General features: G+C 39.3%; 1 protein-coding gene across 7 annotated transcripts in view; it reads right to left on the bottom strand.

Annotated features, from left to right (window-relative positions):
• Nucleotides 1-13,019, bottom strand: part of ATP8A1 (ATPase phospholipid transporting 8A1) — a 214,387-nt gene that overhangs the window by 17,835 nt on the left and 183,533 nt on the right. For all 7 annotated transcript variants that reach the window (XM_033105824.1, XM_033105825.1, XM_033105822.1 and 4 more), the window contains one exon: nt 12,554-12,661. In XM_033105824.1, coding sequence (XP_032961715.1) covers nt 12,554-12,661 — 108 coding nt within the window. The remainder of the gene's footprint in view (nt 1-12,553; nt 12,662-13,019) is intronic.

Raw genomic sequence — 13,019 nt, 5'->3', positions numbered from 1 at the left:
AACTGACTCATAAAAATGTAGAAGCCCCACATGCTCAAAAAGAACACAACTAAAAAGTAAATGAAAAACACAAAACGGGGAGAATGACTGCCATGAATATATGAAATTCTGCAATAATAGATGATTGTAAAAATAGACCACTTATTTTCATAAGAATAGCTAAGATCCCAATAGAGAGGAAAAAACCTGAGAAGATTTTCACAAAAGCAGTAGCAAGTAATCAATAATGTGGAAAAGTCATGAGTCTCTCTGTAATTATAGAAAGGCAACCACATCAGAGCAGATTGAAACAATTCACTATCAGTTAAGGGGGGGTATGGTGAACAGGTCTTTGTAACGGTTTATATCCCCATCAGCAATATACTTGCCATTGAGAAAGTTATTTGTGTATCAAGGATACAACATTCATTCCTGTTCATCTGATAATTCAGTTTCTGGAACTGCATGTTGAACTCTGGGACAGCTTTTGCATAGAGGTTAGTATCCCATCAAACTAGAATCCTGGGGTTACTACTAGTCCTGAAAGCAATGCCCCCCCAAAAGTACACCATGGCCCAACGGTTAGTACAGGTATAAACAAACCACAAACATGCCCTCTTGAGAGTCGCAGCACAGAGGAGAATATTTAAGCCTTTGGGAAATCACAGTAAAGAACCCTATACTGAACAGTTTTCAAAACCAAGGTTTCTAACTGTATTTATTGATCCTGGAACACTTTCCCACATATTGCTTATTAACATCCCATGGAACTAATTTTGGGGAACGCAAATATTCACCATGGGTTCTTTAAATAGTAAAACATTAGTGAAAACCAACAGGACACAATGTGGCTGGTTAAGTAAATGTGCAACCATTAAGAGACTATCATCCAAACTGTTGTTAAAGATGCTGTTCACAGAATGTAATTACTAGAAAACTGGTAGTTCAGAAGAGTCCTGAATAGAGGGAAAGGTAAAACATCCTGCTCTTCTCAGGAGCCTTCTGTTATACAAACACACCCTCGGAAGGTTGGCCAGTTCTCTTGTCCGTAAGGGGTCACCGACTTCCCCTGTGGCTTAGATCTCTTGCCTGTACTGCAAACACAGACTATCCAGCTGTGAACCGGACCATCGCACAGGTACTTCAAATTAGATACATCCTAAATCGAACACAGAGTCTTCCCCCCAGACCTGCTCTTTCTTTGCGCAGTCTATCCAGGGAATGACTTCCATGCCAATTCAGCGACTGAGATAGAAACTGGGCTCTATTCTTGAATTGTCTTTTACACCACATCCAATATATCACCAGGTTGTGTTGTGTTTCAGCATCTTCACACCTATCTACTTCTTGTCAATCCTGCTGCCATTATCCCAGTCCCCAAATTGGTCTGCCCTCCAAATAGCCTCTTAGCTGGACTGACACTCATCTTGCTCTGCTTCTAGCCAGTCGGCACACTGCAGCCAGAGGGATATTTCCGAAGTGCAAATTAGATTTTAGCAGTTCTAGGATTAAACCCTTTCAATGGCTTCATGCTACCCTCAGGAGAGAATACAAAGTCCTTACTATGATTTCAAGACCTTTTCTACCTGACTTCTGGTTGCCTCCCCCATATCATCTCTCAAGCCAGTCCCCTCAAGCCGTTGTTTCTCTAGCTACACAACGTAATTCAGTTCCTGGAATGCGCCCAAGCTTACTTTCATCCATGGGCCACTGCATCTGTGACTCCTATTTGCTCCTCAATTTTTACGTCAGATGTCACTTTGGGCTTCCATTTCTAGTTGCTTGTTTGTCTTCCTGTTACACTTTTAATTTCTGTAAGAGGAAGAACTATATCTTGATAAATTTTCACACCCCAAGTGCTTAATCACCAAGCAGGTGTTCAATAAATAATTGTTGAATAAATAAATTCTTAGAACCTAGTGTTTGGCGAGATTAAAAGTCAAAACACCACAGCTTTGGGGCTATGCTGCTGAGATGTAGTGGCTACCGTGTGATTGGTTTTCCTGTGTTGTGGCATGGAGTTATCCTGGGAGCAGTTATAACTAGATATTTATGTGATTTAGGAAGACAGGAGAAGAGGTTGATCCAGCTCCCTAAACATCCTTTTCCAATGTAGGTTGTCTTTTCTGTTAAAAAAGCTGAGTGACGTGCATTATAAGCTTAAGTACGTTAAACTACCTCCCCCTCCCTCCCATACAAATCAAAAGAAATATGTATTTTGGTGAATTCAGGGAAAGTAGAACTGGAAGTAACATAATTTTTAGGGGTTGGAGTGGGGACAAGGATGTAGAATGGGCAGGAAGAAAAGGAAGGTCTTGCACTGGTTTACCACTAGCATTTATTATCATGTCCTCTGATCGAAATCTTTATTCTATGGCTTCAGGTACTTTGTGGAATACTTACTGTATATTCCATAAGGAAAAGCCATCTGCCCTGACTTCAAGTAATGATGTTAATAATATCTGGGTAACTTTCTGTGACTTGGTCTTTGCTTAACTTTTCAGTTCTAGTTCCAGCTATCTCCTACCTTAGTAACCCCAAACTCCCTCTGCTTGGGCTGTTTGTTCTCTACTTGGAAAGCCCTTCTCACATTGCCTCGCTTGGTAGTTCAGGGAACAGTAGTACTAAGAAACCTTTCCAAACTATCCAAACCAAAGCGTTCGGATCAAGTGCCCTCTCTTCTGCCAGGACCTGCGCATCAGAGCACAATAATTAGCCTCCTATATTGTAATGATCTGTTAATCTGTTGGTCTACTCCATGAGACTCAAGCTCTTCAGAAGGACTCTCTTTTTTCAACTTTTGATGCACTGACAGCCAATATAGGCCCTGACCCACAAGCACTCCATAAATCTCAGTTGAATTGAGCTGACCTGGGCTCTTACGCAGGATGAATTACTACTTTCTACATAAAAATAGACAGGGCAGAACACCCAGAAAATAACTAAGGAGAAGGGTGTTTCAGATAAACCCCAATATGTGTGAAATTATTCCCAGAAGCTCTTGATGACTCAGAGACAAAGAAAACCCTTGGCTTGAATTATCCCAAACAAACAAACAAAAATCTCAGAAAATATGCAAATTGTTCCAAAGAAAATCTTAGAAAATATGCAAATTAGACACAGTTCACAGCATTTATGTGCTGTTTTCCCTTAGTTATTTCTGCGTGGTGGTGAGGGACTGAAGGAGGGGTGATCACCCTTGGGACTCTGAACTAATATTCAATCTAGTTGCATGATGCAAGAAACAATCTTTGAATCTCTATCCTCTGGCAAGGGAGTAATGAGAAAACAAATGATTATAAAAGATGTTCAGAGAAAAAGTAAAAAGGGCTAGTTAGGACCTGGATCAATCAGAGGTTAACTTTCTAAAAAAAAAAAAAAAAAAAAATTGACTGTATTGAACTGAACATGCAAAAGAAATAGTCTTTCTAAAAAGGAATGGAGAACACTAGAAAATGTGTGGGACTGAAACTTTATTTTCTGAGGAGATAGTTCCCAGAATAGTAAAATTAATTAAGAACAGAATTTGTCTTTTGTTTGTTTTATTTTAATCTTCTTTATTGTGCTATTTAAAAAACTTGAAAGTACCAGAAAAATGAGAATAGAATTAGTAACAAAACATTCTTTTTATTATGAGAAATATAATTTTAAAATGTTATGAGGATCCTGAATAAACTGTATACGAGAGGGTATGTTATCTCAATGCTCACTATGTCTACTTGTTTTATCATTCTTAGGGGTTTTTATAATTTTGTGATGACTCTGTATTTTACCTTTTAAAAAAACACCTCGTAAAGCACCAATTTTTTTGATTACTAGTAATTCAATCTGTAAAACACAATGACCTATATTTTAGATTGTAGGAAATAGTTTTCTGTTAAAATTATTTTCTAACTTTATTGAGCTATAATTGACATATAACATTTTGAAAGTGTAAGGTATACAATGTGTTGATTTGATACATGCATATACTGCAAAATGAGTACCACCATAGCATAGCTACCACCTCTATCCTGTCACGTAATTACCATCTCTTTTAGAAAACTCTTTCTAAAAACTCAAAAGTTCAAAAAGCACTCAGCTATAGAAAGGCATATAAGAACTGATATATAACTTATATAGAAAAATCACTGACTTTCATGACAGAGACTTCTAGATGTCCCCTAATATATCCCCTCTCCCCTCCTCAGATGCAACCACTTGATTTTTGGCTGGACACCCTGTCCTCTAGCTTCAGGACTATATTCCTTCCGCTCTCTTGTTGCAGTGAGGTGTGGTCACCTGACTAACTTTGGCTGATGAAATCTAAGTGGATATGTGGTAGGCAATATCTAGGAAAGAGCCTCAAAGAGAAAGAATTCTTCCTTTCCTTGCTGGCTGGAACATTGGTAAATGGTTCGAACTTAAGCAGCCATTTTGGGCTGCGAGGGAGTACACGAAGGTGGGCAGTGCAGCACGACGAAGAAGTCTGGCCTTTGATGAGTGCACAGCTGCCACATGAGTCCTGGATTGCCTGCCTCCACTGCACGTCTTTTATGTGAGAGACAAATAAGTTTCTGTCTTGTGACTTTTTTTTAAACACAAAGAAACATGCCATACACAATAACTTGCTTTGGATGATACATGCTAGGGAAGCTCAGTGATAACCTGGAACAGAGCAGCTTTCGACCGTTCATGGACACTCCCTTTATCTTACTGTCTCATGGAATGCTACAATTATGCCCAATTATGAGCTTTACTGAAGTAGATAACACCGTGACATTCATGGTTTCCTTCATGCCCATTTCTGATCGAATCCCCAGCATACAAGTCAAAAATAAGCTGTACTGGTCTTACCAGCTAGAATGCTGAGCTTGGAGGGATGACCTGCCCTCTGCCCATCTCACAGAGCTCTTCCCCACTCTCTGTGCCAGCCACGCTGGTCTTTTATTCTTTGAACTTGCCAGGCTCAGGCCTGCTTCAGAGTATGAGTCCCTGCTGTTCCTGCAACCCTGAAATGTTCTTCACACAACAGGTGTCTATCCCCACATCGTTTGAGTTTCAGCTTAGTTGTCCCTTCTTCAAAAAGACCTTCATGGAGCACCTATTACAGTCCCTGTAATACATATCATACCACCCTGTTTGTTTTTTTTTTCCCCATCACTTGTCACTTGTGAAATTATCTTCAGTCATTCATTAGTTAGTCATTTGTTAGCTGATTTAGTGACCATTTCTCCTCCCTATTCTCTGGTCCTCTCAACCTGAATGCTAATGCAGATCCTGCCTAATTAATCCGTTACCTTCACACAGCACCCAGCACTGATTAAGCACTCAATACATATTTATGGAATGAATGAATATGAGAATGAATGGACTCTAGAGAACAGCCGAAGCTCCGCCATACTAAGAGCAGGCTTTGTTCAGCTTTCCGTGCCTTGTTCACCACCGTGGCACTTTGGGTACACACAGCATCACTCTCATTTATGATATTAAGATGAGATCCTTAATGTCTCATCAGTAATGAGATCCTTAAGGGCAAAGACCAATGCTGTTCATCTCTACATCCTCCAGTGTCTAACGCAGAGCGTGGCATACAGTATTAGACACTCCACATACATTCGCTCTGTTATCATGGGAAAAGATGCAGTGCTTACAAAAAAAGCAATGGAGGCTCTTGTCATGACTCTAAAGAGAGCTTTAGCTTTAAAATGTGTGCAAGTGTCCTGATCGGCCATTACATTTGCCATATCCACGTCTTTCTCTCCTATTCCGTATTTCTACGCAGGCGTCTGTGCACAAAGTGGGCTTGGAAGTGGCTATGCAGCCAGCTGCCTTAAGAACTGACGGTCTGCCTGCCTCATTTACTGTCAGAGGCATGACAACTGTGACCACGTTTTCCTGGATGGGCTCACAACCACTGCTCACTAAAGAACATCTGACAGAGTTTAGGGTAGTTGCTCCCTCCAGGCCACTTGGCTAAACACAGTCATCTTGGATGAAACTCCAGCGTTTCATCACGCGGCCCCACCCCGCCCATCTGCAAGGGCTGGTCTTGTGACCAATAAATTATCACATGCTATCTAGGTAATTAAAAGCTGAGAGATGAATAAGGACTATTTTAACCAGGAAATTCCTCATATGTAAAGTAATTTATTATGTTGGTAAAATGGGTAACAGCATAATTTAGGAAAACCATATCACTAATGTGGTTTATTAATACCTTTCCTACAGGGGTGACACCAAAGGGTTCAACAAAGATTTTTATTGTTTTTCAGAAAGACTTTACAAACCTCAATCAAGAGATCTGAAATTCTGTAAAACACATGCTCGTTCCTTAACTTCAATTTCCTTCAGTAGTTTTATAGATCCCTTAGGCCAGGGAGAGCAGAACCAGATGGCGCTTTTGGGAGGACTCTGCTGTGTGTGTCTGCAATGCCACGATAAATGGAAAAGTTTTGCCGATACTGAGCTGCTAGTATTAATCGCGATATGAAATGATCCTTGATGGAGCTGGCTTTTTATTTTTTAATCTGGCGTAGTAATCATAGTGGCTAACGTATTTTCTTCTGGAAATGCAAAAAATACCCAGTAACATAATCTGGACAAGTCGGAAAGCAGGCCAGCATATGTTTATATAACATTGCACTTCTCCCCAGGGCCTACCTTGCCCCATAAATTGTTGTACTGGTGTGAAAAAATACAAGTCACGGCTGAAGAAAAAAAAAAAAGTCCTTTTAAATCACAACCATATTTGTGAGAGGAGAGGAAGACAGCAACATATTTAAAGTTGCAGCCAAGCTTGTCATACTATTTTCTCTTTCTTTTCCTTTCTGACATAATTTCTGATCGTTGTATTTTCTACCTTTGTGTAATCCACTCCCCTACCCCCACCCCACGTCAGAATTCCTTTTTCATAGATAAATATTTCAATAATTTGTGGTAGTGAGACACTTGCTAATCATTACCATTTGAATCATTATTATGGGTAGAGATGTAGAATTACTGTAATGGAAACAAAGCTCAGAACTATAGGAAGGAATGCTTCCCAAAAGGGAACACCCTGCCCACCAACTGAGAACAAGCTGCTCAGGCTATGGCTGGAGTAACTGAAAGCTGCACTAAACTCTGAGATATTTGGGGAGTGGATTTCTGGTAACTTCAGGCATGTAGAATGTGCTGAAGTAAGGGGGAAAGAAACTACTCAGTGTGTGAAAAAAAATCCCTGCTCCGTGATAATGGTAGCTGAGTACTGCTGAAGACAGAAATATTGTATGCAGATAACAGACCGCTTAGTGTACCCACAAGATGGAAGTACGGATCTTGCCTGGTGGCATTGACACTAAAAGGCCTCTACACCTTTAAAAGTTGGTAAGGCTGGGAGAACAGCCTTAGTGCAGGAGAATGAAAAGATAAAAGAAATGGAAAAGAAAGGGAACAGTGCGGATGATGGTTAAGGTGGTAGATTCTGGCTGGGTTCCAGTCGCAGCTCAGATACTTACAAGCTGTGTGACCTTGAAAAAATTATTTAACCACTCTGTGTCTGTGAAATATATTCTGGCACATACCTCACAGTGTTGCTATTAAATGCTCATACTGTTAAATGAGTGCAGACATGAAAAGTGCTGTGATAGTGACTGACCCTCAGTAAGGAGGCCCTGTTATTATCTGAGTGGCAACTGTACGTTCTCTGAGGAGGTGGGATGGTTGGGTACCAATTTCATGCATATATTTTTTAACGCGATGGGTATTATGCTAATATTGCATTTAAGAAGAGGCAAGAGGCTAGGATATGAAGTGAGATGAAATTTCTATAGATATGTTGAGGAAGTTAAGTGAGTGTTGAAAAGGGAGAACTGAAAATCTGGGCACTTTTTAAAAAGAGATGGGAACACTTTTATATCTGGCTAACTTAGGCCCTGGGTATCCTGGGAAACTGCAGATAAGTCAGGGAAATCAATGCAAGAAGAAAGGAATAGCAATGCCTTCCCCCCACACCCAAAGCATTTAGTGTCTCAGGATGTTAGAGAAAACCAATTGTGATTTGGGGAAAAAAACACACACAAAAAAACCTGTGATGAATTCTCTGGGCCACTTGCTTTGCTTACCACAAAGGTTTGGGACATGGATTTAAAACAAGGAATGCCTGGGATCAAACGCAGTGCCTGAGGAACATGGTAGGTACACAATACTTGTTGATGCCCTTCCCTTCCCCTCTTAGCGAGCAAGGAGTTTCTTTGCACATGTTGAAAGAAATGACTCTGTCTTCATAGGGGGGCAAAGATAAACCAAGAATATAAATTGGAAATGACTATAAAACCCAGATCTATGTGTGAATATGCATCCAACTGAATATAGACACACGAGACCTGTGCCTGTAAGTTGCCTAATTTGTGTATAATTTGCACCGAGATCCCGTTAACTAGAGTAAGACAGTCTGTGCCCTTTCAACATTTAAGATGTTCCTCTGGGGAGAACAGTGAAGAGAAGCACAGAGAGAATATGAATTTTAGGTGCTGGCAGGCAACCTCGGAGGTGTAGACGATTGAGGCTGTTTAAGAATCATTCGAGGGGGTGACTGGTTACCTTAGTTGGTTAGAATGTGGTGTTAATAACACCAAGGTTGCCAGTTCGATCCCCGCATGGGCCACTGTGAGCTGCACCCTCCTTAAACAAAAAAAAAAAAGAATCACTCATGGCCAACCAGCACAGAAATGGGCGATCAAATGCGACCAGCATCCTGTTCTGCAGCTGCTGGAAACTGCGACCTGTGGACCTCTAGATGTTAGAAAGATGTTCTATTTGAGCTGAAACCTGGTTCTCTGTCATCTCTACCTCACTGTTTCTCATTTGTTTATTCAACACAAAAGACAAGCAAAAAATTTTACTGGATGATCATCTATTTAACCCTTATTTATGGGGCACTAGCCCAACACGGTTATGTAGGAGTGAATGAGTGAAGAAATGAAGGGGCAGAGGACACCCGAGACGGGGTGTAAGCATTCAGGAACGGTTGCTGTAGCTCGGAAGTGGAGGATGGACTGAAGAAGAGCAAGACTACTGAAATGTCTACAGAGAGAAGAAAGGTGGAGGAGGCAGTACTGCCAGGAAAACAGAGATTTCCTCTTTTACACTAGTCCTTGCAGTACCTGCAGGGAGTGACAGTCCCTTCAGACTTCTAATTTCCAGATGACAGACCACGGATTCCTCTCAAGAACTATGATCAGAGAGCAGCATAGCACAGTGCTTAAGGGAGTAGGGCTGCCTTAGGCTCCGGGCCAGACGTCTAAGTCAAAGTCATATCTGCCACAGAGTATTAGTGGAATGTCAGACTAGGTACTTGACTTCTCAATTTCTGTTTTCTTATCTGTAAAATGTTTACAACAACAAGTTTCCGTGAGGATCCAGTGAGTTGCGGACAAGCACATCCTAACAGTGCACACAGCCATCACGATGAAGTCCACCTCTCACTCCTCATATCCAGTCTGTCAGCAAATCCTATTGGCTGGGCTCTACCTTCCAAACAGATTCAGAATTGGACCACTTCCACCACTGCCACCCTCCTGGCCCAAGCCACCATGATTTGTCGCATGGATTACTGCAGTGACCTCCTAAATGGTTCATAACACAGCAGTTACAGTCCTGCTATGAAAACAGAAGTCAGATCTCAAACTCCTCCAATGGCTCTTGACCTGACCATGAGTAAAACCCACAAAGCTCTATCGGGAACACAACATGTCAAGTAAAGGAATGCTAATATTTATACTTATCCTGGTATTATTGGCAATAATACATTGCAATAGAGAACATATAATAATATGCAGAGGGTGCCAAAAAATGTACACACATTTTAAGAAAGGAAAACTGTGTTAAAATTCTAATACTCGATATATACTGATAACAAAAGGTGAATACAAGTCACGTTTGACTTCTGCAATTACAAGAGGTGCTCAAAGTGGTTACCATCAGCGTCCAGACACTTCTGATTTATGGCGAACTACTGCTTGAGCAACGCTGACCAAAGTGTCCACTTGTATACATTTTTTTGGCACACCTGTATGTAATACCGTGTTTCCCCAAAAATAAGACCTAGCCAGACAATCAGCTCTAATGCATCTTTTGGAGCAAAAATTAATATAAGACCTGGTATTATATTATATTAATTATACTATATTAAAGACCCGGTCTTATAGTAAAATAAGACTGGGTTTTATATTAATTTTTGCTCCAAAAGATGCATTAGAGCTGACTGTCAAGATAGGTCTTATTTTCGGGGTAACACGGTATACTATAACACATATCTAATACATAATATATTACAACAGTATTTTGCTATGAAATTAACAGATGAATAAGTAAATTTTATTCAAGATTTTATACACACACATGCACACACACACACAAGATATAAACATTGGCACATAAATGAATTTTTCATATATATACATATATAGGTATGTATGTATTTGGCTATACTCTTGATTGAAATATAATTCTAAGATTAGAAACATGTAAACCTAAGGGTAGTTACTTCTTTCCGAAATTAACTGGTTTGTAATAGAATTAGTGACTCTCTACTAACAAAAATGTTACAAAATTGAGTATTACTATTAACATATTTTGGGATCTATTATCCTGGTGCCCAGGAAACAGTAAATGCAGACTGTCATTGAGAATTTGAGTGGCATTCTTGTTATCGTCTTTTTTTTGAGTTGTGAGGCTCATTCACACACACACATATATATCAAAATGCTTGGCAAACACTAAAGTACTACATAAATTTAAAAAGCATTATCCTTTTCTTTGAATAAATTAAACAGACTTACATTTTGGACAAGCTAGTCAGACCTCACACTAAATTAATCCAGTTTCATATTTTCAATGGAGCACAAACTATTCAAACATTAGATTCAAAGAATCAGTAGTAATAAAACAACAAGAAAAAGAACCCCTGTTCTCACTTCTCACTGTATGTGAAGGGAACAGAAACGTGATGGAGTGCTGACATCCATTTCACTTGGAATTAAACACGGCATCACCGCAAATCTCAGGAGATGATATTAGGTTTTGTGTTTAGGTAACACCAGGAATTCTATGAGCAAGGGCAGAATTATATTCAGTTGGCAAAAAGCCAATCAAATTTCACACTTGTCCTAGAAGTGGTCAAAAACTCTGTTCTTGTCATCAAAGCTGTTGGCTATAGTTGCTTAAACTATTGGGATCTCAAAATCTTTTGTTATTCATTTTCAAGATAAAACATTAAGAAATGAGATACAATGAGGTCTAATGAAAAAGATATTAAGTTGGAATTGACCTTAGGGAAAAGCAGGGCCCATCAGACAGAGTATATGAAATAAAAGTAAAGAACAGAATTGGATTTTTCTAAGTGGCATCATCAGACATTAGCCTTTGATTTTATTGCTTCGGGAAAAAAGGACTCAGAAACCAAGGTAAGAGGTAGATGAATTCACAGCTTTCTCTCTGTTTTACTCAAAATACATGCTGTAAATTTTTTAGAGCTAACAGTCTAACAGTCTTTTTAGAGCTAACATGTTTCAAAAGAAGCCTTTACTTTTGGTGGAAGGAAGTATATGCTCTTTAATACAAATGTCTGGTTTTGCTGTAATAGTACATAATGCCTCTCTCTAATAAATTTAACCACACACCAAAATTTTGTTTTAATGTGTATGTATTCTGCTAATTTATAAAAAGCAGAATGCTGTCAGATAAAATTTCATGAAAATGATCTATAAACCAGACTGTCAAAAGTGAAAGGTACTCAGGCAGTACTTAGGGGCAACAAGTACATGGAAACCACTGGAAGTTTCCTGTGACTATGGGAAAACAATGTACTGTAACGGAGCTCACATTACCTTGATTTGCAAGTTACTGTGAGGTCACAGGAAATCCTGAAATGTTTTCCACATTTTCTTTTATACATTTTATGTCAAATTTCCTGCAATTGAAATCATAAACCCTCCTACTGCTGGAATCTCTTCTGAAGGAAAGGAGATCTTGTGACATTCCCCCATGAACACCTAATAACTCAATTCCTACTAGTGTAACAAGAAACTGAAAGACAGAATTGAAAATGGACTATGATAAGGCTGAAATGTCAGATGCCCTAACTCTTTCAAAATGAAAACCAAACTGATGTCATTAAGACAACTCTAAAAGTGCATTTAATCTAGTGGCAGTAGACTTTTCTTTAGAATAAGAGATAACAGAAGAAATGATAGACTGTCCCAAAGACATAAGCTCCCCATTTCCTCAAATCTCTCATCCAAAATGTATTTGTGATTTATGTGCTAATTTTAAAATGGAATTTTCTATATGGATATTCTTAACATGATTCAAGCTCCTGACAACCATATTTTATTTTCCCTGTTATGTTTATGAAAGGATAAGTCAGATTTAAGTAAAATGTCCAAGTTTAAAATATTCTCTCAAGATTTATTGCTTACAACTGTGGAATTTAAAAATAGCTTTTAAATGGTCAAATGCTATTTTCGTACAAATCCAAGCCACACAATTCAGGTTCATTAATGAATACCAATTTTTAAGCTTTGTTGGACCATGAGTTATTAGGACACATTACCTCTCCTGACATATCAGGGGCCATCGGAACAGCAGGCCACAGAGATGAGTAGATTCCAAAAAAGACCACCCACAGTGCGATGCTGCCCCAAATCGCTATGTGGCTGAACTGTGAAAGAAGGGAATTGGAGTCAAAAGACTTTTAGGTACACCGAGTACACAAACACTAATAGCACTTTCACAAACTCCCTTATTAATTTCTTACTACATCCATAAAATATTATCTATGGGAATTTCTAAATAATTGTGTGTGTGTGTGCATGTGTGTTTTAACTGTATCGTTCATTAAAGGCTAATCTTGTTCCACAACAGTTACGATGTTTGTGGTACTGGCATTTGGAACTGCTCTTTCTCTACCTCCTTTGGTGGGTTCTCCTACTCTTCTCCCCCCCACCTCCTACCATCTTTAAGGCTCCTTGACTTTTGCTCTGTGTGCTCTTGCTGAAAGGTGTTAGACACTTGTGTCA

Source organism: Rhinolophus ferrumequinum, chromosome 5 (genome assembly GCF_004115265.2).
Source record: "Rhinolophus ferrumequinum isolate MPI-CBG mRhiFer1 chromosome 5, mRhiFer1_v1.p, whole genome shotgun sequence".
NCBI lineage: Eukaryota > Metazoa > Chordata > Mammalia > Chiroptera > Rhinolophidae > Rhinolophus > Rhinolophus ferrumequinum.
Note: the sequence above shows the minus strand (reverse complement) of the source record. Positions and strands in the feature narration are given on the sequence as shown.